Source organism: Piliocolobus tephrosceles, unplaced genomic scaffold, assembly GCF_002776525.5.
Source record: "Piliocolobus tephrosceles isolate RC106 unplaced genomic scaffold, ASM277652v3 unscaffolded_31019, whole genome shotgun sequence".
NCBI classification, from domain to species: Eukaryota; Metazoa; Chordata; class Mammalia; order Primates; family Cercopithecidae; genus Piliocolobus; species Piliocolobus tephrosceles.
Window position 1 is genome coordinate 12617 of NW_022314332.1, and position 27667 is coordinate 40283.

Consider the following 27667-nt stretch of genomic DNA (forward strand, 5'->3'; position numbering starts at 1 on the left):
TGTCATCCCTGTTCATAAAAATATACTAATATTCAGTGCGTCTATTTAGTAGTTGAAGTTTGAACATGCTGCTTCTCGTTCCTTCTACTCTTAGAGGGAGTCAACAAAATAGATGACTGTCCTTATCTTTAGAGTAGACAAAGGTGTGTATGTGTGTGTGTGTGTGTGTGTGTGTATAAAAGTGGGGGACTGCAAGTCTATTGTCCTATTTTAGATACATGTTTCAATTTAAAATAATCTAAAACAACACATTCCAATTCAAAAAAAGTCTGAAGCCAGAATGTATTATGTATGTTATATATGATGGGTTTGATTTCAAAGATGGCTACAAAAGGCTTTCTCACACAGTATACACCTGAAGGCTATGCTTATTTTTAGAATTTTTTCATCAGTTTAAATTTTCTTCAGAATACAGCCTCCCACTCCCCACCTCTGCTAATTGCTATATACTATAAAGTAGTTGTCTGTTTTACAGATTGGAAACCCTGCATGGAGACAGAGCTTGCCAAGGACCCTTAGGAATGGATCTAATATTGGAAGTTCACATTGTCTTCTAGCCTAACTTGAATGTGCACACAACTCACCTGGGTATTTTGCTAAAATGAAGATTCTGATTCAGTAGGTCTGGAGGGATGTGTGAGATTCTGCACTTCTAAAAAGCTTCCAGGTGATGCCAATGTTGTAGGTCCACAGACTACACTTTGAGTAGCAAGTGTAGTCTTGCTAAGACCAAAGTCAAAGACCATATGGTTTCTTGTTCAGGCTTGAGATAGCCTAATCTGGATGCTCTGGAATCGTGTGTCTTTCCAGTCATCAGAGAAACGTAGCGACCCAGTTGCAAGCATTGCTAATACCATGTAAATACCACTTAATTAAGCAGAGAAAGCCTCTTTTTCTGTATCTTTTGATTTCTATGATGATGAATTTTTCTAAATAATCCTAGCCTCTTGTACCACCCTTTGCTACTGAATGATTAACAGCAGGTGTTCCACTTTTCTCAATCAAGAAGAGACAATGAAAAGCACTGAGGAAGGGAAAATGAGACACACAGAGAGAGCGAGCGAGCGAGAAGGCAGAGAAGACAGAGAAGAGAAGGTTGTGGGGATAGTCTTTTTAATTCCCCCACTTCAGTATGAAGCAGCAGCATCTTGGGTAAGTGTGCGTGCTCTCCAGACTCAAACCCTCCCTTTGGCGAGCAGTTCTGATGCTTACTGGGCACCTTGCATGGAGAACAAGAACTTATCAGGCACGTTTACCTTTATCAGTAATAACAGTGATAAGTTGATTTCCCATCTGCCTTATGCTTTAGTCTTACTTGTCAACTGATTCAGAACTTAGGGTAGGGGGAAGAGGGGTGTTATCCACTGAATCCTTTCAAATCCCCAACACCACGTAGACAACCAGCTAAGACAGTAATGGCACGTTTGAAAAGGTCATAAATTCAGACTCTGCCTCTTCCCTAACACATCCTAGGGCTACTTTCCAGCTTCATCTCATCCTTTGAGCAATGCTGTCCTATCCAAAACTCAGCTTAGAGCCCAGCCCTTAATCTGATTCTTTCACTAGGTCTCTTGGAGGTTCATTATCTGTACACGCCTACTCCTAAATACAGAAAACAGACAAATATCATTTATCTCCCCTTTCCCCTTTGATATGCCTTGTATTGTGCAAAATCTAATTTTACTTTATCCATTATCTCTGCCAAGAGGCATGATCTTCAAATCCTACTGTTCCCATTTTACCTTCCCTGTGGCTATCTTCCCATTCAGAAAGAAACTAGAACTTAAAGCCCTAGTTAACTCTTAATAAAGCTTCCAAATTCCTCTGCCTTTGTTTCTTACCTTCTCCTGGATCCCTTCATCATCACCAGCAAAGTACAAAATAGGGACATTGAGCTCAGAGGCAGCTACCCATTGAAGGACGGCTTGGAGTTGCTTGTTCTGAACTGTATCCGTTAGGTTGTGATTGCTGACAATCACCTTGGGTGCTGCACACCCTTCAGGAGGCTGACCTGATATACCTCTCATTTCATTATGGATAGCTTGATAAGCATTCTGCAGGAGAGCTTCTGCTGCCCCTGGGCCCTTGACTGGCAAACACTCATATAAACTATCTGGGAAGGCCGAAGTTAGTCTACTGGCATCTCCAGACTTGTCATCTCCCAACTTGTCATCTCCCAGCTCTGCCATGGAAGAAGCACAGGACTTAGCAATGATGACACACAGCTTCATCACTGAGTTCATCAGATGTTCTACCATCTGCCCACTCATGTGGCCATCTATCTGGTTGACAACCATCTTGGTCAGCCCAGAAAGGGCACCAGGGGTCTCATCATCTTCACATAGTTTAGGGGGAGAAGGGGCTAAAGGTCTTTTACACAACTTCCTATCTTCCTTAACTGGCTGTTCTGGCACCTTGGGTTCAGAGCTCTGGTCACGCTTGAAAATGGTCTCACTAAGTAAGTTCCAGATGAAATGGAAGAAAACACTCCTTAGGTTCTTCTTTTCTGCTTGTTCTCGGTCACCTACAATGGGAGCAGACTTAAGGCAGGATTCACCAGCAACTACAGGAGGCTCATTGGCAGGAAAGTTGGTGGTGCCAGCAGCTTCAAGGAAGCTCTGTGCATCCCTTCTTCCTCCCTGGGCCAGGTGATGTTGAATCAGAAGTAGGGCAGATACGATCAGGTCCTTGGCCCAGGAGTCTGAATCACATATAAAATTCTCACATTTCTCTGGGGGACATGGAGGACGGCTGAGGTTGCAAATATCTTCAGGGTACTCAAAGGAAATGTGTGGTGAAGGCTTACACTGTGTGTTGGGAGCTTCAAATGCTGCACGCTGGAAACCTACAGATTTACATTCTTTCTGTTGACTTTTATGCCACAAGGTCAGCCCCTCTTTGATAATTTGTTCACCCAGAGTTTTGGCACAAGTCTCCTCCTCTGATTTGGGTTCAGAACACATTTGTTCTCTTGATTTAGTTTCAGATTTCATGGCAAAGTTCACATTTCGTTTTTTAGGATCACCCATTCCTTTCATGGAGATGAGGGAATAACTCTCAGCTGTGTCTTGGGCTTTCCTGACATGCTCAGGGACTTTCTTGACAAATATTACACTGTACAGCTTCCTTAGCATGGCATTCATGATATCTACGGCCTTTTGGCTTCCGTGAGTGAAGACAGTTCCTTTCACAGCCGAGACAAACTGTGTGTCAGTCATGAGGGTCCCTGTGATGCTGTGGAGGTTCCTCATGAAGGAGTCGATGAGATCCGAGACCACATCTTTTGCATGCTTGAGCAGAACCTTCTTCAGCAGGATGGTGGCACGGGTTGTGTCTTTCACTTGGATCCTCAGTGTCTTCATGATGGAGACCATCATATCAGACACCACACTGTTAGCATAGGTCATGATCCCTTCACTAACAGAAGCTGTAAAGTCGTCAGTACATTCCTGTCCTGGAAACCTCTTTCTCTCCCGAGGAAAGAACCTTCCACCCTCTCTGGCATCATCTCCCTTACGAGATTCAAACACTTCCTTATAGAAGAAAGAATTCTTAGAAGCAGGATTGTCCTCTGGACCCTGTCTTTCTTTGGCGCACTCCTTGATCTTCAAGGTGGACTTGTATTTCAAATTTGGGGGACTTTGTGATGATCCTGAGGCTCTGTCTCTAGAGCCAGGAGCCTTGCCTGGGGCAGCATTCCTGGAACATACAGAGACGGTCTCATTCACAAGCTCTGATGCTACCTTACTGAGGCTTTTGGTGGGTGGGGGTTCACTCCCCATGTACAGTGACTGATGGACACATTTGTTTTCAGAGCCATCGATCCTCTCATTGATCGCTTTGCGGGCCATGGCTATGACTAGATTCGTGAGGCGGTTAGCATAGAAGGAAACTTCATCTACCGAACTCCCATTGCCAAGTTGGGCCCTGGGGCCCTGGCAAGGATTCTCTTTGTGAGTTATCTCAAAATGCAATCTTTCTGGAGTGCCCTTGGTGGTGTTGTAATAGTCTACAGAGAAACCTTTGTGTGGGTCTCCTGAGTTGGACGTTTCCCCACCACATGATTCTTCAGGTTTGAACCTAACACATTGCAACTCTGCTGTACTTTTCTCCAGGTCTCTGCGGAGCCAGCTGAGCACTCTGACAGGATCCGTGGAGGCGTCCTTAAAAATAGACAAGGATTCATCTGACTATAACCAAGTAAAGATATGGGATATTCAAGACAACCTCAAAGTTCAGTTACAAATATCGTCAGCCCTCTCAAGATTTCTCCATCTTGGCAATAAAAGTAACCATTTATCGAGTACTCACTGTGTATCAGACGTTGTTCCAAGCATTTTAAGACTATTATCTCATTTAATTAGTCTCATAATAAACCTAAGATTTAGCTCTTTTATTATCCTCATTTTACAGAGGAGGAAATTGAAGAACTGAGAGGTTAAGTTTGTAACTTATTTGAAATAATACAGCTAACCATTGATGGAGCAGAAATTCCAGCCCTGGCAGTCTGACTCCACAGCCCATACTCTCAGCTAGTGCGTTATATTGCTTCTAATGACATAAATCTTTAAGGTCTGATAGTCTGCTACCAGGCCTCCAGCTCCATCCAGGTCCTTGTAAAGGACATGATCTCATTCTTTTTAATGGCTGCATGGTATTCCATGGTGTATACGTACCACATTTTCTTTATCCAGTCGATCATTGATGGGCATTTGGGTTGATTCATGAACAGAAAACCAAATACCACATGTTGACACTTATAAGTGGGAGCTAAATGATGAGAACACATGGACACATAGAGGGGAACAACACCTACTGGGGCCTTTTGGAGAGTGGAGGGTGGGAGGAGGGACAGGACAGGGAAAAATAACTAATGGGTACTAGGCTTAATACCTGGGTGATGAAATAATCTGTACAACTACCCCCATGACACAAGTTTACCTATGCAACAAACATGCACGTGTACTCCTGAACTTAAAAATTGAAAAACAGATCTGACAGTCATCAGCTAGATAGAAGAGTTAGCATTTGAACGGAATCAGATTTTTTCGTGTTTTAATATTAATTGCTATTTTCTATGGTTTACCTGTTTTTATTTAGATCTTATTACAAGTATAATTTCCAAAAAATGAGAAAATTCAGGGAAAATTGTGCATCATTAATCACTTTGCCAGGCTGCACAAACACTATCTGGATATGTTAAAGGGCTTCCAATGGACTGACATCATTGAAGGTAACAATCTGATTTATAATTCAGGAGTTAATATGTATGGGCAATTTATTCGTTTTGTGTGAATACAGATTCTTTGATGGACACTAGCTGTGATAAGCATATGAACACGTTTACATGTTTATAAATTGTACCATCTGCATGTGGGAAAATCTCTGAAACATAAGATAAAATAGCATAATAGATATGAAAGTGTCCTATTTATTATCAAATGTAAAGAATCACTGTAATTATTGGAGTTCATATGTCTATCTGAGAATGACCACAAATATTGCCCACCTTTAAAGAACAATTTGGTATTTTTATTACCAAGTGTCATATAGTTACTAGTTACTATTCGTGAAGTACTTGTAATGTTTGCCAGGCACTGTGCTAAATGCTTTACAAGCACTATTTTGTTTAATCCTCATATTCACCTAGTAAGATAGGTTTTATTCTTCCAGTTTCACGGGTAAGAAAACAGAGACTTAGAGAAGTTAAATAGTTTGCTGGGCTTCTCACAGCACAGTGGGGTTTCATATTCAGATCCAATTCTGATTCTAAAATCTGGGCTCTCCACCTCTACAATATCCTGCTGTGCTTTGATTACTTGGAAAGAAAGGAAAAGCAGTTGTGCTAGTTGTCTGCAGGACTGGTTTAAATGATTTGTTACCATGTCGGAGTTAAGGTCTGTTGTGCTTGGTTCAAAATTCTCCCAGTGGTTCTCCTAATTAGAATAATAGCTACTATATGGGGTATTTTGTGCTTTAGCGGAAAACCACACATCATCTATAGCACATCCTTCCAGACGATCTGATTCTCATTCTCTTGGAGCTATTTTACAACTCTATTAACTGTAGATAACTGACATCAATGCAATATAATTCGTGTCTAGACACCGATAAAGGGAGGGTCGACTGACTGCCTCTCCCACTGTAGCGAAGGTCAGTTTTGCCTCCAATGGCACATTCACTTCAATATCTCTAAGCTATATGTGTCTTTTGAATCTCACCAGTTCCTTGTTAATGAGTTAAATAAAATCTTTAACACATATTCATTTTTATATATGTATGGGAGTCATTATTTTACCCTTCTTTGAGAATTATCTTATAACGGTTTTGGAAGTCTTCTGCCAAGATGCCCAATAGATCCACCTAACGGAGATAAACGTCCTCATGAGACAGGTGCACCAGGTGTGTCTTTTCTCAGCCCCCAGAGTGACAGCAGAAGTTTGCAGACATTCGGTTTTTCTAGTTTTAATTTTCCTCTCTACTAATTTTGTTTTTGGTTCTCATTTCAGTTTGTTTATGGCCAGTTGGTGGCAGCAATGATTGGAAACTTGATTTTATTGTCTGACCATTTGGTAATCTCTTTTGTGGATTCATGATTTATAGAGTTATATCCTCTGTTGGGTGCGAGGCAACAGAAAATTTGTTTCGACAGTATTTTTTGTCCACCTTAAGTTCATCAGTTAAGACATTTGTGCTCACTTGGAAGGAGAAGTGCTCTTTGATATCTGGACAAGTGAGTTTTATGTTTCTGGTTTATTTTTGACACAAAGTGTGGCTGAAAGTTTAGAATTGAAGCTATAAACTGTCTCTATCAGTGGCTGTATTGCTATGTGTCCGTAATTCAGAAAACGTGTCTGTAATTCAGAAAATGTTAGGTGTAAGCAGAAATGTCTTCCTCCAGAGAGTATTCATGTGTTATACTACGAAGTCTCTTAAAGGATGTTTATTCTGATTGGTACATGCTCACACACACACACACACACACACACACACACACACACAAACATACACATGTAATTTACATATTCTTGATATCCTTCAAAAATGAGGAAATCAAGCTCTTAATATTTAAAATATTCAAGGGGAACGTGAAGAAAAAAAGTATTTTTACAGAACCTACCTCAGAAACATTTTAGAAACCCAGGTTCACATAAATTAGGTAAATCTTTGGCAAATAATACTAGTTGAATAATTCTGGTTTAATAAAAACAGCTATGTCTCTTCTTATTTATCAGTGTTAAATATTATACAATTGTATGCTTTTATTTTACTTTGATATGCTTTTCATAAACTTATACAGGTTTACAGATCCAAAAATGCCAGCATTACTTCTATTTAATGTTTAAGATTATGAAAAATGTAAATTTGCATTTAACCAAGTTCAATAATCATTCTGACAAACTTTATTTCAACAGTTATTATGTTTTGTAGTATGTCAGCCTAATGATAAGTTTCCAACATCTTTATATAACTTAAAACACTGGATGGTATTACATTGAGTTAATGCATATTCATTGGATATGTAGATCATTTCTAAGACGGAACACTGAGACACTGATGGCTAAGCATAAAGTTTATATGCTTTTGCTTATTTTTTTTTATCACTTATAGAGAGGTTATATCTTTAAGTCTGTTAATGAGTCTGTTCATCTTCTCCGCTTAGGTGGTATAAGGGGTGTACGTGACCGGAGGGAGTCGTCTTCCTCTGCAGTCACGAGTTCTGCTCATCTGCATTTCAGCTGGTGTGTGATGTTCCCAATTATATACTCCTCACCCTTAGTATTTTTGTGATCTAGAAAGAGGGTATATTCTTTCATAATCATAACTGTTAACTTTGGGTTAGCAGTTATGATTAATATTAGTGGTTGAGACTCTTTCGGAGAAGTCGAAATGTATACCTGCTTGTTTTCCTAGGGACTGCAGGTGAAACCTGGGAGAGCGTTTCTTAGGCTTGACCTCCTAATCTCAGGACAGTAAACAATACAGGTTATTTTTTTTTTTTTTTTTTTGAGACGGAGTCTCGCTCTGTCGCCCAGGCTGGAGTGCAGTGGCCGGATCTCAGCTCACTGCAAACTCCGCCTCCCGGGTTCACGCCATTCTCCTGCCTCAGCCTCCCGAGTAGCTGGGAATACAGGCGCCCGCCACCTCGCCCGGCTAGTTTTTTTGTGTTTTTAGTAGAGACGGGGTTTCACCGCGTTAGCCAGGATGGTCTTGATCTCCTGACCTCGTGATCCGCCTGCCTCGGCCTCCCAAAGTGCTGGGATTACAGGTGTGAGCCACCGCGCCCGGCCAATAGAGGGCTTTAAAAGTCCAATCTGAGATTCCGTATGAGAACTTCCGGTAAAGCATACTTAAGAAGGCCTATCCAGTTGCTGCACCTAAGTAAATAATCAGGCCAAATCTAATGAGACTAACCTCATTTTGTGGTCAAGAATAATCTTACCTTGAGATTATTTTAATTTTTATCAAAATGGGGAAGCCTACAGGGAAAAAAAGTTGTGCTTCAATAGGAAACTAAGCATTGTCTACAGCCGGCAGACTAAGTATTGTCTTCAATCTTCCACATTACCTGATTCTCAGTCTGTGGGAGCTATTTTACAGTTCTGCAAGCTGTAGATAATTGATAGCAATGCAAAACAACTCTTGTCTATAGTTGTGAAAATTCCATCTAGTGGAAGTCTGGTTGATTTCCCTTCCCCATTGTGGAGCAGGTCAGTTTTACTTTTGTTTGCACATTTATTTCAATATTCCTGATCTATAAGTGTATCTTTAAAGAATTCTCCTTTGAACTGGTGGCAATACCTAACCGATTTCCTCACTAGTGAGGTAGGTACAATCTTTCATATGTATTCATTTTTGTCTCTGTATCGAAGTGATAATTTTATCCTTGTTTTGAAAATGATAACTAGTTATTTACGAACAAGCACATCAACTTGCAAATAGGTGTGTTTCCATAATTGGGCTGTAACAGTACAGGAAACCCTTACTAGAGTGCAGCTGTGGGGTTTAATCTTTTGCCCTTTTCAATTAAAAAAAAAAAAAACAAACCCAAACTGATTGGGCATAGTGGCTCATGCCTGCAGTCCCATCACTTTGGGAGGCCAAGGTGGGCAGATCTCGCTTGAGCTCAGGAGTTTGAGACCAGCCTGGGCAACATGGCAAAAACCCGTCTCTACAATGAATATATTTTAAAAGATAAATAAAATAAAAAAAAAAATAAAAATAAAAAACCAAACCTATAGCATACATACAGCTTTACAATGGAGTCCACGGAATTGTGTTAAGTTGCTGTGTTTATGGGTTTTTGATGTCTATATATTTTTAAACCTAAAATGTGTATACCGTATGTTTATTATTCCCCTCTATCCACGAGGATTTTGCAAAAGGTGTTAATCAAACTTTAGTACCCACATTTCCTTTCTGATCAATGCAGTCCATGACCAAACATCCATCCCTTCAAACCCCTTTATCCTCTTGCAACCTTCCTCTTCTTACGCAATAGTATTCTGAGCAGTTAGGGAAGGAAGATGCCAAATTATCTCGGTATTTCTGAATCCTGAGGCAAATTTTCATGTCCATGAAGGATAATGTAAAAAGAATTAATGGGTTTCATTTTCTCCGCTCACCATCTTTTGCTTCAGTAGTTTTAAGTCAGCTATCTACCTCCCTGTCCTATTTCTCTTCTCCACCTTTGTCTCAGTTAAACATACTTTATAAAATTTTCTCTGACCACCTCCCATTTTGAAATGATCAATTCTTTAAACACTTACAGCAATTATTGTCTAGAAAATACATTTGACAAATAATCGTGAACTGCTTTTCATTAGTCCAACAGTTATTCAGCGCTTTCAAGTGACATTTCTAGATTCTTTTTTTTTTTTCTTTTTATACCACTTTATTCAAACCTGAGAACCTCAATATAGAACTAAATGCTGGTGACCCATTTTCCTAATTCTGCATTATTGTAAATGTACAAGTTCTCCTAACAGTCCAACACTTAAATAGATTAAATCGTCTCTGACACATGGTAGCTCTCATATAAGGAAAATACCGAAAATAATTAGTGCAATATACTGAACTGATGAAAATAAAATGAAGGTTGGAAAACAAGGCTGCAAGATTGTTACTAACATGTTGCAATACTTTATGTTACAAATTATGGGTACATTGTTGGTTATGGTTCTAGTCAAGGAGGAACAACTGAAGCCCCTTCCTGTCAAAGGGGGAGACAGAAACAACTGGCTGTTTTAGTAACTGTACATTTTGTATACTTTTAAGTAACTCTTAAATATTACAGAAAAGTGATACATATATGGAGACTATAATGCAGTAGCCTATTGACAGTACAGCTGAAGATGGAATTTAAAATAATGAAGTTTAAATATACAGAATTGTTAGTGCATTGACTACATTGTGTCACAAGCGAACGAAAGTCCCCTCCCTGCGCCAAACAACAAAACCTATGTCATGGCCAGCAGTGATTAATTAGAAATCACAGACACCTGGTTTATTTCATTTTTGTTAAAGAACTCACATGTTTGAAAGAAACACTATCCATTCAGATGCATCTATTAGTTCTCAAATTCCTAAAACAAGATGGGGTTGCTTTTGATTTTTTTTAACCCCATTAAGAAAAAAAACCAAAAAACAGGACTGGCTATAATTTAGATGCAATTAACGCTCTTTCCACCCACGTCCCCACCTTGTATATGTGGCATAATTTATTAAAATATGGAATGTTCATTTTAAATACTGATACCAGGAAAAAATGAACATTTGCCTGAATACTACGGCCAAGCATAAATAACTTTAGAATCTCCTTCTACAAAAAGAATGTTTTTGAAAAGCCCAAATTAGTAAATTCTAAATTTTTTTCACAGGTGACTACCGTACCAGTGTGGAGAAATGGGCTGGTTAACTGTGGATCCAGATAGTCATTTGCCTATATTCCTAGCCATGAGAAATTATTCCCCCAACCTTCCAATGAAACCAAATGTATACATAGTCCTCGTTTTTCCTTACTGCTGTAACATGAGGGACATGTTACAGCATGTAACATAGGGGACCCATGCATGTTATTAAAAATTAAGTTCAAAACACTTAAAATAATTCTGTATTAGAAACTTGACTCTATCATAAGTCTCTTCTTTTGGAAGTCACACTGGGCTGGTTAAATGGTCCAATTGCATTGTTACTAACGTTTAAGAAGCAGAAGACTATTCCAGCTAGTTCAAACTGGAGGTTTAATTACTACAACACTGACTCCTGGTTGGTTGTGTGGGTTCAGTAAGGGCTACTCCTCTTCCTCTGGCAGAGTCTGCTCCTGCATTTTGTGGTTCATTCTTTGGCAATTTTTTAGCAATTGCCATGAACATTTCATTTACATTCATTGATGTTTTAGCTGATGTCTTCATGAATAATAAACTATTGTCATCTGCACAGGGCTGTGCTTCCTGGAAATCTACTGCTCTTTTATTTGCTAGGTCAGCCTTGTTTCCTGATAAAGCTATTACGATGTCAGGACATGCTTGCCTCTGAAGTTCTTCAGCCCAATTTCTCGCACTTGCAAAGGACTCTTCATTTGTGATATCGTATACAACGATGGCTGTTTGTGCTCCTCCGCAGTACGTTGGCGCTAGGCTGTGGCATTGTTCTTGACCAGCTGTATCCCATATTTCAAACTATACTGTAGTGTCATCAAGACACACAGTTTGGGATAGAAAATCAGCCGAATCTGTAAAACCACTTTAATTTATCCAAAACGTCTATTTTCTGGCTAAGAACCATCATCACTCTTAGAGCTCTTCATTTTCTCTTCACTTCCATCACAAGCACTAGCAGTTGGTTTTCCTTTTGGGCCCATATTTCACAAAGAAACAGCTTTTATCACTTCGAGAGTTAACTCAATGGTACTCTCTTGAAATTCATGACATTGGCCTGTCACAAAACGAAGCACTAGGCTTGGTTTGCTGACAGCAGACTCTCCCAGAAGTACTAGTTTGAATTGGCATATTTTATTTCCAGTATTTGGGCCGTTGGGTCTTGTTGCGCCTCGATTAGCCATGTTCAAATTTGAACTAACTCCCTAATTTCAGACTCTTCAACGAACTTCCAGAATTCAATGGGTCAATTTTGTTCTTTCTGGAGGTAAAGAAACCTGAGACGTGGCAAGTGGAGCCGCAGGCTGAAGGCCCAGGCGCGGCCCAGAGGAAGAGAGCGAGTCTCTGGCGGTGGTGGTGGGGGCCGGGGCCACTACCCTCACCGACATTTCTACTTTCATATGCGTATTTTTTATTTTCCAAAATGAATGATAAGGTTCAGAGGGGGCAGTAATTGTTATATTCTTTCTTGTTTCTCACTTAGTGAAAAATCACTAAGTTCATTTGATTTAACATTGAAACTGATCTGCCTTTTGCTTCTCCAAATGAAAGGGCAGAAGTAAATCAAAGATCTAGTAGAAGCAGTTTTGGTTGGCCCTCACTCTACAGTAATTGAATAGTTATTATCTTTATGTCTTAATGTCTTATGTAGATTTGTTAGCATTTTCTCTTTAAAACTTTATATAGATCGACCAGATTTGGACAAATAGAAGAAGACGGGTCATTTGCATTTGATCACATGCAAATAAATGTTTGAGAAATGTTAACTTTTTTTTTTTTTTTGAGACAGGGTCTCACTGTTGCCCAGGCTGGAGCACAGTGGCATGGTCATAGCTCACTGCGACCTCAAACTTCTGGGCTCAAGTGATTCTCCTGCCTCAGCCTCTCAAGTTGCTGGAACTACAGGGGCGTGCCACCACTCTGGCTAATTCTTTTTTAAGTAAAGACAGAGCTTCGCCATGTTGCCCAGGCTGGTCTCCAACTCCTGAGCTCAAAGAGTCTTCCTGCCTTGGCCCCCCAAAGAGTTGGGATTTCAGGTGTGAGCCACTGTGCCCAGTCTGATCAATGTTGTAATAGTACAAAGAGTCTATGAATAATAGTGATTCCATTAGATTATGAGATCCTTAAAAGGAGAGGATTCTAGTTTATTGTTATATCTCTGACCCTGACAGTCAGGACAGTGTCTGTGCCAGTTATTGATTTACTGTCTCTCACTCCAAATCCACCTTTCTTTGCCTTGCTTTGTGACACCAGAGCTGAACCCTAAACATTTCTCCTTTGTAGTTGGCTTTGTCAACAGAGGGTACTGGGGGACACTGTGTGGTCAGAGCAGGAGGAAAGGGCTTCCCTCTGGCAAATTTCCTGTGGCAGCCACATTCTCTCCAAAGAGATGGGAAGCAGCTTTGATTGAAGGAGAAGGAGCTCTTGTGAGTATTACTTAGTTTCTTCCCTGTTTATGTAATCTCAGCCTGGGGGTAGTAGCTGCTTCCTGCATTTGTTATTTCTGGGATTCCTAGGGTCCTCTTTTATGCCTTTTAGTAGTTAACTATGTTTTATTAGTAAATAAGTTTTAAATGTTAAGTTACTGGTATGGTTTCTATCTTCTAACTAGACCCTCACTGATACATTGCCTTATACTAAGTAAGCATTTAATAAATGTTTGTTGAATGATGAAAGCAGGATGATCATGTTACTTAGATCAGAGTTTATAGTTCTGAGAATTTTAAGGCATCCTACATTTTAGAAAATATTGTCTATAAGCCTTGGAGACATTTATCTCCAATTCCTCTCTGTTTGAAAATTAAAATTTTATAGCTGTAATATACAGCTGACATATACATATTTATATATACCTATATATGTTATACAGCTTATGTGTACATATATGTTTCATTACTTATAGCATATTAAATACCATAGGATGGGAATTTTTTCCAGAAAACTATAAATCGGAATGTTTTGTTCTATAGGGGCTGATTTCCCACTTGCCTCAAGAATCCCACCTTGAAAAATAAGAGGTTGGTGGTATGGTGGAGAGAATAAGGCTACTCTTAATGACAGCCCCCATATTCTTAACCTAGTGTTTATGAAGAGGTTGACCTTACCATGTTCCAGTCCTGGGCTTCGTTGTCTCCAGGAGAATAGACAACAACTCTGCATACTCCAGTTGGGCTTTTTAACCAGTCAACCTTATCTGCCATCTGGAAGTAGGAAAAAAAATGGAGAAAGGGTCATCACAAGGGCAGATTTTATGAAAGTGAGAAGAAACGTGGTGAAGGGATGAGGCGTGGGAAATACGAACAATGCCTTCAGTAGAAACCTTCCCCAACAGCCACTTCAGACGCACTCCACTCTGAATATCTTCATCCTCAGCTCTCAATGGAAGGAAGATTCCTTAAACATATTTGTACCTCTAAGGAAGAAGCTAGTGCCTGGTATCTGCTACAGGTGCTTAACACATCTTTGTTAAATGAATGAACCTAGGCAGACATGTCCTGCCCTTTTATATCCTTGCTTGACGACCCTCCCCTGCACCCATAGGATTTTCAGTAGACACTCAAAACTCAAGGTGACCAAAATAGAATTAATTTACTGCTCCCTTGTCTGTTCAATTTAGCTTTTAAGTAATTGTTTTATTTTTAATTAACTTTTTTATTATACTTTAAGTTCTAGGGTACATGTGCACAACATGCAGGTTTGTTACCTCTGTATACATGTGCCATTTTGGTTTGCTACACCCATTAACTTGTCATTTACATTAGGTATATCTCCTAATGCTATCCCTACCCTCTACCCCCACTCCATGACAGGCCCCAGTGTGTGATGTTCCCCTTCCTGTGTCCAAGTGTTCTCATTGTTCAATTCCCCATGAGTGAGAATATGCAGTGTTTAGTTTTTTATCCTTATGACAGTTTGCTGAGAATGATGGTTTCCAGCATCCTCCATGTCCCTACAAAGGACATGAACTCATCCTTTTTTATGGCTGCATAGTATTCCATGGTGTATATGTGCCACATTTTCTTAATCCAGTCTATCATTGATGGACATCTGGGTTGGTTCCAAGGTTTTGCTATTGTGAATAGTGCCACAATAAACATACACGTGCATGTGTCTCTATAGCAGCATGGTTTATAATCCTTTGGGTATATAGCCAGTAATGGGATGGCTGGGTCAAACAGTATTTCTAGTTCTAGATCCTTGAGGAATCCCCACACTGTCTTCCACAGTGGTTGAACTAGTTTACAGTCCCACCAACAGTGTAAAAGTGTTCCTATTTCTCCACATCTTCTCCAGCACCTGTTGTTTCCTGACTTTTTAATGATCGCCATTCTAACTGGCGTGAGATGGTATCTCATTGTGGTTTTGATTTGCATTTCTCTGATGGCCAGTGATGATGAGCATTTTTTCATGTGTCTGTTGGCTGCATAAATGTCTTCTTTTGAGAAGTGTCTGTTCATATCCTTTGCCCACTTTTTGATGGGGTTGTTTGTGTTTTTCTTGTAAGTTTGTTTGAGTTCTTTATAGATTCTGGATATTAGCCCTTTGTCAGACGAGTAGATTGCAAAAATTTTCTCCCATTCTGTAGGTTGCGTGTTCATTCTGATGGTAGTTTCTTTTGCTGTGCAGAAGCTCTTTAGTTTAATCATATGCCATTTGTGAATTTTGGCTTTTGTTGCCATTGCTTTTGGTGTTTTAGACATGAAGTCCTTGCCCATGCCTATGTCCTGAATGGTATTGCCTAGGTCTTCTTCTAGGGTTTTTATGGTTTTATGTCTAACATTTAAGTCTTTAATCCATCTTGAATTAATTTTTGTGTAAGGTTTAAGGAAGGGATCCAGTTTCAGCTTTCTACATATGGCTAGCCAGTTTTCCCAGTACCATGTATTAAAGAGGAAATCCTTTCCCTATTTCTTGTTTTTGTCAGGTTTGTCAAAGATCAGATGGTTGTAGATGTGTGGAATTATTTCTGAGGGCTCTGTTCTGTTCCATTGGTCTATATTCCTGTTTTGGTACCAGTACCATGCTGTTTTGGTTACTATAGCCTTGTAGTATAGTTTGAAGTCAGGTAGCATGATGCCTCCAGCTTTGTTCTTTTGGCTTAGGATTGTCTTGGCATTGCAGGCTCTTTTTTTGGTTCCATATGAACTTTAAAGTAGTTTTTCCAATTCTGTGAAGAAAGTCATTGGTAGCTTAATGGGGATGGCACTGAATCTATAAATTAACTTGGGCAGCATGGCCATTTTCACAATATCGACTCTTCCTATCCATGAGCATGGAATGTTCCTCCATTTGTTTGTGTCCTCTTTTATTTTGTTGAGCAGTAGTTTGTAGTTCTCCTTGAAGAGGTCCTTCACATTCCTTGTAAGTTGGATTCCGAGGTATTTTATTCTCTTTGAAGCAATTGTAATAGTAGTTCACTCATGATTTGGCTCTCTGTTTGTCTGTTATTGGTGTGTAAGAATGCTTGTGATTTTTGCACACTGATTTTGTATCCCGAGACTTTGCTGAAGTTGCTTATGAGCTTAAGGAGATTTTGGGCTGAGACGATGGGGTTTTCTAAGTATACAAGCATGTCATCTGCAAACGGGGGCAATTTGACTTCTTCTTTTCCTAATTGAATACCCTTTCTTTCTTTCTCCTGCCTGATTGCCCTGGCCAACACTATATCGAATAGAAGTAATGAGAGAGGGCATCCCTGTCTTGTGCCAGTTTTCAAAGGGAATGCTTCCAGTTTTTGCCCATTCAGTATGATATTGGCTGTGGGTTTGTCATAAATAGCTCTTCTTATTTTGAGATACGTCCCATCAATACCTAATTTATTGAGAGTTTGTAGCATGAAGGGTTGTTGAATTTTGTCAAAGGAATTTTCTGCAACTTTTGAGATAATCATGTGGTTTTTATCTTTCGTTCTGTTTATATGGTGGATTACGTTTATTGATTTGCGTATGTTGAACCAGCCTTGCATCCCAGGGATGAAGCCCACTTGATCATGGTGGATAAGCTTTTTGATGTGTTGCTGGATTCGGTTTTCCAATATTTTAGTGAGGATTTTTGCGTTGGTGTTCATCAGGAATATTGGTCTGAAATTCTTTTTTGTTGTGTTTCTGCCAGGCTTTGGTATCAGGATGATACTGGCCTCTAAATGAATTTTTCTGTTGATTGGAATAGTTTCAGAAGGAATGGTACCAGCTCCTTCTTGTACCTCTGGTAGAATTTGGGTGTGAATCCGTCTGGTCCTGGACTTTTTTTGGTTGGTAGGCTATTAATTATTGCCTCAATTTCAGAGCCCATTATTGGTCTATTCAGGGATTCAACTTCTTCCTGGTTTAGTCTTGGGAGGGTGTATGTGTCGAGGAATTTATCCATGTTTTCTGGATTTTCTAGTTTATTTGCATAGAGGTGTTTATAGTATTCTCTGATGGTAGTTTGTATTTCTGTGGGATCGGTGGTGATATCCCCTTTATCATTTTTTATTGCATCTATTTGATCCTTCTCTCTTTTCTCCTTTATTAGTCTTGCTAGTGATCTATCAATTTTGTTGATCTTTTCAAAAAAACAGCTCCTGGACCCATTAGTTTTTGAAGAGTTTTTTTTTTTTTTTGTCTCTATCTCCTTCAGTTCTGCTCTGATCTTAGTTATTTCTTGCCTTCTGCTAGCTTTTGCATGTGTTTGCTCTTGCTTCTCTAGTTCTTTTAATTGTGACGTTAGGGTGTCAGTTTTAGTTCTTTCCTGCTTTCTCTTGTGGGCATTGAGTGTTATAAATTTCCCTCTACACACTGTTTTAAATGTGTCCCAGAGATTCTGGTATGTTGTGTCTTTGTTCTCATTGGTTTCAAGGAGCATCTTTATTTCTGCCTTCATTTTGTTATGTACCCAGTAGTCATTCAGGAACACGTTGTTCAGTTTCCATGTAGTTGAGTGGTTTTGAGTGAGTTTCTTAATCCTGAGTTCTAGTTTGATTGCACTGTGGTCTGAGAGACAGTTTGTTATAATTTCTGTTCTTTTACATTTGCTGAGGAGTGCTTTACTTCTAACTATGTGGTCAGTTTTGGAGTAAGTGGGATGTGGTGCCGAGAAGAATGTATATTCTGTTGATTTGGGGTGAGAGTTCTGTAGATGTCTATTAGGTCCGCTTGGTGCAGAGTTGAGTTCAATTCCTGGATATCCTTGTTAATTTTCTGTCTCGTTGATCTGTCTAATGTTGACAGTGGGGTGTTAAAGTCTCCCATTATTAGTGTGTGGGAGTCTAAGTCTCTTTGTCGGTCTCTAAGGACTTGCTTTATGAATCTGGGTGCTCCTGCATTGGGTGCATATATATTTAGGATAGTTAGCTCTTCTTGTTGAATTGATCCCTTTACCATTATGTAATGGCCTTCTTTGTCTCTTTTGATCTTTGTTGGTTTAAAGTCTGTTTTATCAGAGACTAGGATTGCAACCCCTGCCTTTTTTTTGTTTTCCATTTGCTTGGTAGATCTTCCTCCATCCGTTTATTTTGAGCCTATGTGTGTCTCTGCACATGAGATGGGTCTCCTGAATACAGCACACTGATGGGTCTTGACTCTTTATCCAATTTGCCAGTCTGTGTCTTTTAGTTGGAGCATTTAGCTCATTTACATTTAAGGTTAATATTGTTATGTGTGAATTTGATCCTGCCATTATGATGTTAGCTGGTTATTTTGCTCATTAGTTGATGCGGTTTCTTCCTGGCATCGATGGTCCCTACAATTGGGCATGTTTTTGCTGTGGCTGGTACCAGTTGTTCTTTTTCATGGTTAGTGCTTCCTTCAGGAGCTCTTGTAGGGCAGGCCTGGTGGTAACAAAATCTCTCAGTTGTAAAGGATTTCATTTTTCCTTCACTTATGAAACTTAGTTTGGCTGGCTATGAAATTCTGCGTTGAAAATTCTTTTCTTTAAGAATGTTGAATATTGGCCCCCACACTCTTCTGGCTTGTAGAGTTTCTGCTGAGAGCTCCGCTGTTAGTCTGATGGGCTTCCCTTTGTGTATAACCCGACCTTTCTCTCTGGCTGCCCTTAACATTTTTTCCTTCATTTCAACTTGGGTGAATCTGACAATTATGTGTCTTGGAGTTGCTCTTCTCGAGGAGTATCTTTGTGGCATTCTCTGTATTTCTTGAATTTGAATGTCGGCCTGCCTTGCTAGGTTGGGGACGTTCTCCTGGATAGTATCCTGCAGAGTGTTTTTCAAATTGATTCCATTCTCCTCATCACTTTCAGGTACACCAATCAGACGTAGATTTGGTCTTTTCACATAGTCCCATATTTCTTGGAAGCTTTGTTAGTTTCTTTTTACTCTTTTTTTCTCTAAACTTCTCTTCTTGCTTCATTTCATTCATTTGATCTTCAATCACTGATACCCTTTCTTCCAGTTGATTGAGTCGGCTACTGAAGCTTGTGCATTCATCACATAGTTCTCGTGCCATGGTTTTCAGCTACATCAGGTCATTTAAGGACTTCTCTACACTGGTTATTCTAGTTAGCCAGCCGTCTAATCTTTTTTCAAGGTTTTAGCTTCTTTGCGATGGGATCGAACTTCTTCCTTCGGCTTGGAGAAGTCTGATCATCTGAAGCCTTCTTCTCTCAACTCATCAAAGTCATTTTCCATCCAGCTTTGTTCCACTGCTGGCGAGGAGCTGCATTCCTTTGGAGGGGGAGAGGCGTTCTGATTTTTAGAAGTTTCAGCTTTTCTGCTCTGTTTTTTCCCCATCTTTGTGGTTTTATCTACCTTTGGTCTTTGATGGTTGTGACATACAGATGGGGTTTTGGTGTGGATGTCCTGTTTGTTAGTTTTCCTTCTAACAGTCAGGAAGTCAGGACCCTCAGCTACAGGTCTGCTGGAGTTTGCTGAAAGTCCACTCCAAACCCTGTTTGCCTGGGTATCAGTAGTGGAGGCTGCAGAACAGCAAATACTGCTGAACAGCAGATGTTGCTGCCTGATCGTTCAGCTGGAAGCTTTGTCTCAGAGGGGTACCTGGCCGTGTGGGGTGTCAATCTGCCCCTATTGGGAAGTGCCTCCCAGTTAGGCTACTCGGAGGACAGGGACCCACTTGAGGAGGCAGTCTGTCCGTTCTCAGATCTCAAACTCTGTGCTGGGAGAACCACTACTCTCTTCAAAGTTGTCAGACCAGGACATTTACGTCTGCAGTGGTTTCTGCTGCCTTTTGTTTGGCTATGGCCTGCCCCAAGAGGTGGAGTCTACAGAGGCAGGCAGGCAGGCCTCCTTGAGCTGCGGTGGACTCCACCCAGTTCAAGTTTCCAGGCTGCTTTGTTTACCTACTCAAGCCTCAGCAATGGCGGGTGCCCTCCCCCAGCCTCCCTGCTGCCTTGCAGATCTCAGACTGCTGTGCTAGCAATGAGCGAGGCTCCGTGGGCGTGGGACCCTCCGAGCCAGGCACGGGATATAATCTCCTGGTGTGCCATTTGCTAAGACCGTTGGAAAAGCTCAGTATTCGGGTGGGAGTGACCCGATTTCCAGGTGCCGTCTGTCACAGATTCCCTTGGCTAGGAAGGGAATTCCCTGACCCCTTGCACTTACCAGGTGAGGCAATGCCTTGCCCTGCTTCGGCTCACGCTTGGTGGCTGCACCCACTGTCCTGCACCCACTGTCTGACAAGTCCCAGTGAGATGAACCCAGTACCTCATGGGAAATGCAGAAATCACCTGTCTTCTGTGTTGTTCACACTGGGAGCTCTAGACTGGAGCTGTTCCTATTTGGACATCTTGGAACCACTGTATCCACCTATTTTTAATTAATTTCTAAAGCTGTAACTTACTTATACTAGCAGTAAGTCTGGTAGCTCTTTCTTAAGGCCAATCTCTTCTCATTAGCCAAGGATCCCGGGGGAATTCTCAGCCTCTATGGTTCAGCCCAATTTCTGAATATCAGTCAGGACAACAGAGATGTCATGTGTGCCATTCAAAGGACCTTTGTCCATGGATGCAGTGACTTCCTTGCTGATGTGAATTCGTTCACAACCTCCTAAATACTTTGGTATATTCCCTCATCTGAGTAATGGCACCACCATTTACCTGGTCTTCTAAGCCAGAAAACTGAGATTCACTTTAATTGTCTTATTCCACCCCAAGCTTCCCTCTAGCTACTATTTCTCTCGTTTTCCATTTGCAGTCATTTTTCTTAAACAAATTGCTTATACCTGCAGCTTTCATTGATTCTCCTCATAACTGAGTATCATAGTACTTATTCTATGTACTCCTTTGGGCTTTGGCCTTAGTCACACACACTTTCCACAACATTGAATCTTACTTGGTAGTCTTTGAAAACACGGCCAACTCTCATGATGACTTAGACTTATCCACTGATCATCTAAAAGTGTAAGAACCTTCTCTTTGCCCTGTTTTTCTGTGCCAGACTTCCATTCCCAGGCTTCCACACTGAAGATTCCCTTCTTATATTCTCTGCTTAGCTCACCCTCCTTCCCTCTTCATCACCTAGGCTCAGTTGGCATTAAAAAAAATTTTTTTTGGGAGGGGGTGCAGTAATATTTTCTTTTTTTTTTCTTTTATAAAATTATAATTTAAGTTCTAGGGTACAAAGAACGTGCAGATTTGTTACATATGTATACGTGTGCCGTGTTGGTTGGCTGCACCCATTAACTCGTCATTTACATTAGGTATTTCACTTAATGCTATCCCTCCCTCATCCCCCCACCCCACTACAGGCTCCAGTGTGTGATGTTCCCCGTCCTGTGTCCAAGTGTTCCCATCGTTCAATTCCCACCTATGAATGAGAACATGCGGTGTTTGGTTTTCTGTCCTTGTGATAGTTTGCTCAGAATGATGGTTTCCAGTTTCATCCATGTCCCTGCAAAGGACATGAACTCATCCTTTTTTATGGCTGCATAGTATTCCATGGTGTATATATGCCACATTTTCTTAATCCAGTCTATCATTGATGGACATTTGGGTTGGTGGCGTTAAAAAATTTAACAGCAAAAATCGCTGCTCAGATTTTTACTTCTGAATTACCAAAGTGGAATAAGATAGCCCATTTCTCCTCTTCAATGCCTCAAACATCTTTATGAAATAGAATATCTGTGCTTTGATTCCAACAATGCCTCAAACATCTTTATGAAATAGAATATCTCTGTGCTTTGATTCCAACAAATACTGGTTTAAAATACTGTTATAATGAAGTCCAACAACTTATCCTAATTTTTTATAGTGAAATTGTGTTTTATGAAGAATTGCTTGAAATAAGTAAGGCAGGATTAAGGCATGAACATCTGGTTAACTGGAAATACTTGTTTTAAAGGTCTTTGGACTGTGGTGAGGGTAGATGTCCTCCCTCAAAATAAAACCGACACAGATCAAAGAAAGATTAAATACATGATTGAAACTTATATAAGTGCGGCCGGGCACGGTGGCTCAAGCCTGTAATCCCAGCACTTTGGGAGGCTGAGATGGGCGGATCACGAGGTCAGGAGATCGAGACCATCCTGGCTAACATGGTGAAACCCCATCTCTACTAAAAAAATACAAAAAAACTAGCCGGGTGTGGTGGCGGACACCTGTAGTCCCGGCTACTTGGGAGGCTGAGGCAGGAGAATGGCGTAAACCCGGGAGGCAGAGCTTACAGTAAGCTGAGATCTGGCCACCGCACCACTCCAGCCTGGGCGACAGAGTGAACTCCGTCTCCAAAAAAAAAAAAAACGAAAAAAAAAAAGAAACTTATATAAGTGGGCATGTCATTTTTGTTATACAGGGTGTTTTAGATAATCGTTACAAAGAAAATACAAGATCTCTTAAAAGATCCTTATTAGGATTTGTACTCATTTTCACAGAGAAGTCACTCACTCAGATTACTGAGCTAAGGAAGCAGTTTATTTTAATCTTCCAGGCACTCAAATACAATGGATTCCTTCGGTAAATGGTGGGTTCTCCACCCTAATTAGACAGGAGCATCACCGAGAGAACTGTGTAAAAATACTGAATCCAAGTTACCACCCCCGGAAAATCTTATTTTAATGGTTTTTGGTTGGGGAAACTTAGGCATTCTTAAAATTCTTAGATGCTCCCTGAGTGATTCTAAAACATCTCAAGAATTGAGAATTCCTAGACCAGGGCTTATCTGGAGAGACTCCGTGAGAAAAACAGGGTAGGTCCAGAAAGATAATTATTTACCCATTTCTCAGAGAAAAAAATTTTCTCTGAGACAGATTTTCTAACTTTCTTTCTTTTTGGGAGGGAAGGGGAGACAAAGTCTCACTCTGTTGGCCAGGTTGGAGTGTACTGGCATGATCTCGGCTCATTGCAACATCTGCCACCCAGGATGCTCACCGCAACCTCCGCCTCCCAAGGGAATACCTAATTCCTTTAGATATTCCAGCCCTGCTAACATCCTGGAAGCTATGAATTTTTCCCATGGCCAATAGAAGGATTGGATTAAAATGTTCCTCAAAAATGTTAATGTGATGATTACCTGCCTCAGCCTCCCAAGTAGCTGGGACTACACCAGGCACACCACATCTGGTTAATTTTTGTATTTTTAGTAGGGACAGGGTTTCACCATGTTGGCCAGGCTGGTCTCGAACTCCCAACCTCAAGTAATCCACCAGCCTTGGCCTCCCAAAGTGCTGAGATTGCAGGTGCGGGCCACTGCACCTGGCCAGATTTTCTAATTTTCTTTGGTATCTTATTTTAATGTTTTGTTATCTTAACAAACAAGTTGTTAATGTCTATGAAGTTAAACTCTGTAATGTCCTCTGCATAAACATACATACATATAAATATTATTATGCTTGCATCATTACTCTAAAGAAAATAATGAATGCTATTATTATTTGGCCAAAGAATTAGAAGACTCAGAAGCAGGTTGTCCTAGATTATTGATAGTAAAAGTGAGAGCCAGAAACACAATCTCTTAACCTTCAGTTTATATTTCATCCAAATGAGTTACTTCTAATAGAAAATTGTGACAAAATCAATAGGATCCATTGCCTAAAGTTACATATAATTAAAATGCTGATAATTATGTACAAAAAGTGCAGAAACTATGTGACCACTTACCCTTACTGAGGATAGGTTCTGAGATATGAGGAAAGCTCTTGATTAATTTACTGTTGTCTTCTGTATCCCTGTTCATCCCCCTCCTGCCATGTAATATAAGGAATCTGCAATGGAAAGACACAGACAAAAATGAGTAATTTTACAGATGAAACTCATTGCTCTTATTCAAAATAATGATTTTGACTTATTTATTATTTTTCACACGCGCATTTAAGTAATGAGCTCAAGATGACATTCAAATTTCATGAGTGTACATCTTATTCTTGATGCAGTCGAGCAGTTCCCACACGACAAAAAAGGTTCCACTTTTGGGCCAATGATTTCTTAAATGACGACTGTTATTCCTCACTTTGAAATCATTGGTAAACAGTCTTTTTAAACAACGAAGACCCTAAAACTTTTTAGCTTAATTTTAAACTTGCTCGAATAGGAAGCTGGAAGAAAAATAGCCGGAATGAAGAATAAGCACTCTGAATTTATGGAACTCAAAACCCTTTGCATGCATCTTTGAGGACTTGAAAGAAATACACACCTTCAAGTTATAAAGGAAGTTCACAGATATCTTCCAGATTAATTAACTTCCTTGTTCTGGTTCTACTCAGACATTTCAGCGGAAGACATGAGAGCACTGTACTCTCTTCTTGAATATCCACCCAGCCCCCTAGTAATCGCTTTCTAAATTCTACCCTTACTTATTGGCCCAGATCAAGGGATACCCCATCCATGAAATATTTTCTAGATACCTAATGAATGTGATTGCTCCCTCATTGAGGTTTCCATCATATTTTGTTTCAACACGTACATTCTATCTGGTATTTTAATTGCTCCCCTATATTTCATCTTCTTTGTTGGGTGATTTCATAAGGGGAGAGGTATTTTCCTATTCATCTTGGTATCCCTCATAGTAGCTAGTATCTTAAAATTGGAGCTCAATAATTTTCTGCTGGAAGAATGAACATGCACAGTCTGCCCATTTTCAGATAGCTCATTTTTTCTTTTGCATTGGAGAATCCAAGGACAAAAAAAAGACGGCTTGCTCAAATTTACTATGGTGGTAATCCATATATTCAAGACTTCTGAAGCTTGACTCCTTTGGGAGATACATTCACCCCACAGACTTAGTCAATGATTACTAACAGACCTTCCTATTCCACTAGTGCAAATAAATCAACATCTTAAAAGTGCTTTTGTATTTTTTTCATAGAAAGCGTAACTACTAGTCAAAAATATTCAGCAAACACTTCACCTACGTATGTTCTAATGTTTTAATTCTATTTTCTAGGTCCTATGTGTGGGATTATCTGCATCATGAAGCTTGTTTTGGACTTTTACAACTTCCTAATTGTTCTGGATGATAGCATCTATAAAGAGGTACTTTAATACTTACTAATGATCACAACATTCAGATTTCTAAATCAATGTTTCTTATAATGAAATGCAAAAGAAGAAAGGAAGATCTAAAGAGTTTAATGGAGTCAGTGAATGGATTCATAAATTACTATAAGTTCGAAAGTTGGTAAATAATATCCTGGAGTTAGGGTAGAAAACAAAAGAGAAAATGATACTTTGTGCTATCTATTAAAGATAAATAGACCTTAGAAACCATGTTTTCTAACACTCTCAGCTTATAGATTAGGATATTGAGGCTCAGAAAAGAAATAGTAGAATCAGCGGATATATTCCTTTAGATATTCCAGCCCTGCCAACATTCTGGCAGCTGTGAAATTTTCCCATGACCAACAGAAGGACTGGACTAAAATGGTCCCCAAAGACGTCAATGTGATGATGACTTCAAGTTGAGGAGTGCAAATCTGAATGCCAGTCATGAAGGGCATAAGCAATACAGGGGCTTGGTTATGGTGGTTATATCCTAGACCACAGCTCTATCTCAAGGCAGTTTTCTCCTGTATCCATTTTAAGTGAGAGGCTCCTGTTTACCCAAGGTTCCTAAACTCATGTAAAAACTCAGATTGCAGAAAGCACAAGTAAAGCTCTTGCACGGTTGCTAAGTACTTGATCAAGTTTTGAGGTTTATTCAACCAGGTTTTATTACTAGTTTTGAGAGGGAAGAATATGTTTCTTGTATCCATTCTCTTTTACTGCCTTCCTTTCTGTAAGTGCCTGCTACATCGTAGAATCTCAATAAACTTGGTTGCTGATTAAATCAGAGTTTCAATCGATTTTGTTTAAATAAAGATGTGTGTGTTTGTGTGTCTCAATGGCACTGTTCATTGTTAAGCTTTCCGGTGGAACGTCTTTATTTTTACCTTCCCTAAGTAATAGCTTCTTCTTCTAGTCACTGTCAGCACAGATACTTTCACTACATAGTTATATATATACTGCCCTTTCCCAGTTCTGTTGTCTAACCAAGGCTTCAGAAATAACAGTGAGAGGATAAAAGTGCATGAGAATCGGACTCAGGGTATACCAGTTCTATTTTGCTCTTGGGGCACTGGAAAGAAAATAAATTTAGGAATGGCCACACAATGAATAGGAAAAGTCAGCAAGGAGCCAAGCGTCTACTCTATCAAATGGGGAAGCAGGAAGTAAGACCCTTCATGTCTCCAAAAGGATGGCTGAGGAGATCTTGTCAAATCTGTAACAAAATCACAATGTCAGCAGCAAAGATGGTAGGTTTGACTTTAATGCTGCTGAAGGAGAGGTTCGTTTATTCCCAGAGGACTCAGAGGTAAGATTAAAATTGGCTGAGCAGGCTGGGCGTGGTGGATCACACCTGTAATCCCAGCACTTTGGAAGGCCGAAGCGGGGGGAATCACTTGAGGTCAGGAGTTTGAGACCAGCCTGGCCAACATGGTGAAACCCTGTCTCTACTAAAAATACAAAAAATTAGTAGGTGAGGTGGTGGATGCCTGTAATCTCAGCTACTCAGGAGTCTGAGGCAGAAGAATCACTTGAGCCCAGGAGGTGGAGGTTGCAGTGAGCTAAGATTGTAGCACTGTACTCCAGCTGGGCAACAGAGTGAGATTCCATCTCAAAAAAAAAAAAAAAACAAAATTGGCTGGATGGAAGAACAATGCTAGGTTGAATATAAAAAGTTTCCTATCGCTTGTCACTGAATTCTCCCTTCCAACCACAGAGGATCAGAAAATGGGCTGTTTTATCAGTCCAGTAAGATTTCCTACCTCTGTAGCACTGGAATAGTGAACCACAGAAGACTCCAGAACACACTTTTCAAGTCAATGAAGATGCTGGGATGTTCTTGCTCAGCTCAAGATCTTGTTTCTTCCTGTGGCCGTCCGTGTACCTCCCCCATGCTGGGACCGGAGAGTGACATCAGAATCACAATTGGTGATATCACTGTCTCTATAGCAACAGTAGTGAGGCTACCAGAAAATGAATGGTCAAAAGGACAAAGAGGACGGGTGAAGATATACTCCAAGGCACTGATGTTTAGTTTGGAAGGACTGGGCTTTACTCTGATTAATTCTCTCTTTAGAGCAGTGGTCCCCAAACTTTTTCAAACCAGGGACCAGCTTTGTGGAAGACAATTTTTCCACGGATGGGAGTGGGGTCGGAGTATGGTTTCCGGATGATTCAAGCACATTACATTTGTTGCGCACTTTATTTCTACTATTATGCCATCATACAGAACCAGTGGGAGCCCTGTTTTCCTGCAACTAGATGGTCTCATCTGGGGGTGATGGGAGACCGTGACAGATCATCAGGCACTAGATTCTCAAAAGGAGCGCACAACCTACACTTTTCACAATAGGGTTCAAGCT

The 27667-nt window shown here is 40.2% G+C and overlaps 1 protein-coding gene and 1 pseudogene across 1 annotated transcript in view; both read right to left on the reverse strand.

Moving 5' to 3' along the window:
• AKAP3 (A-kinase anchoring protein 3) overlaps positions 1 to 27661 on the reverse strand; it is a 36818-nt gene extending 9157 nt beyond the window's left edge. The window contains exons 1-4 of the mRNA XM_023195258.2: positions 27068 to 27661; positions 23925 to 24028; positions 13985 to 14080; positions 1842 to 4163 (exon numbers count right to left, since the gene is read on the reverse strand). Coding sequence (XP_023051026.2) covers positions 1842 to 4163; positions 13985 to 14080 — 2418 coding nt within the window. The 5' untranslated portion in view covers positions 23925 to 24028; positions 27068 to 27661. The remainder of the gene's footprint in view (positions 1 to 1841; positions 4164 to 13984; positions 14081 to 23924; positions 24029 to 27067) is intronic.
• LOC111528525 lies at positions 9867 to 12713 on the reverse strand (annotated as a pseudogene).
• Positions 27662 to 27667: the final 6 nt, after the last annotated feature.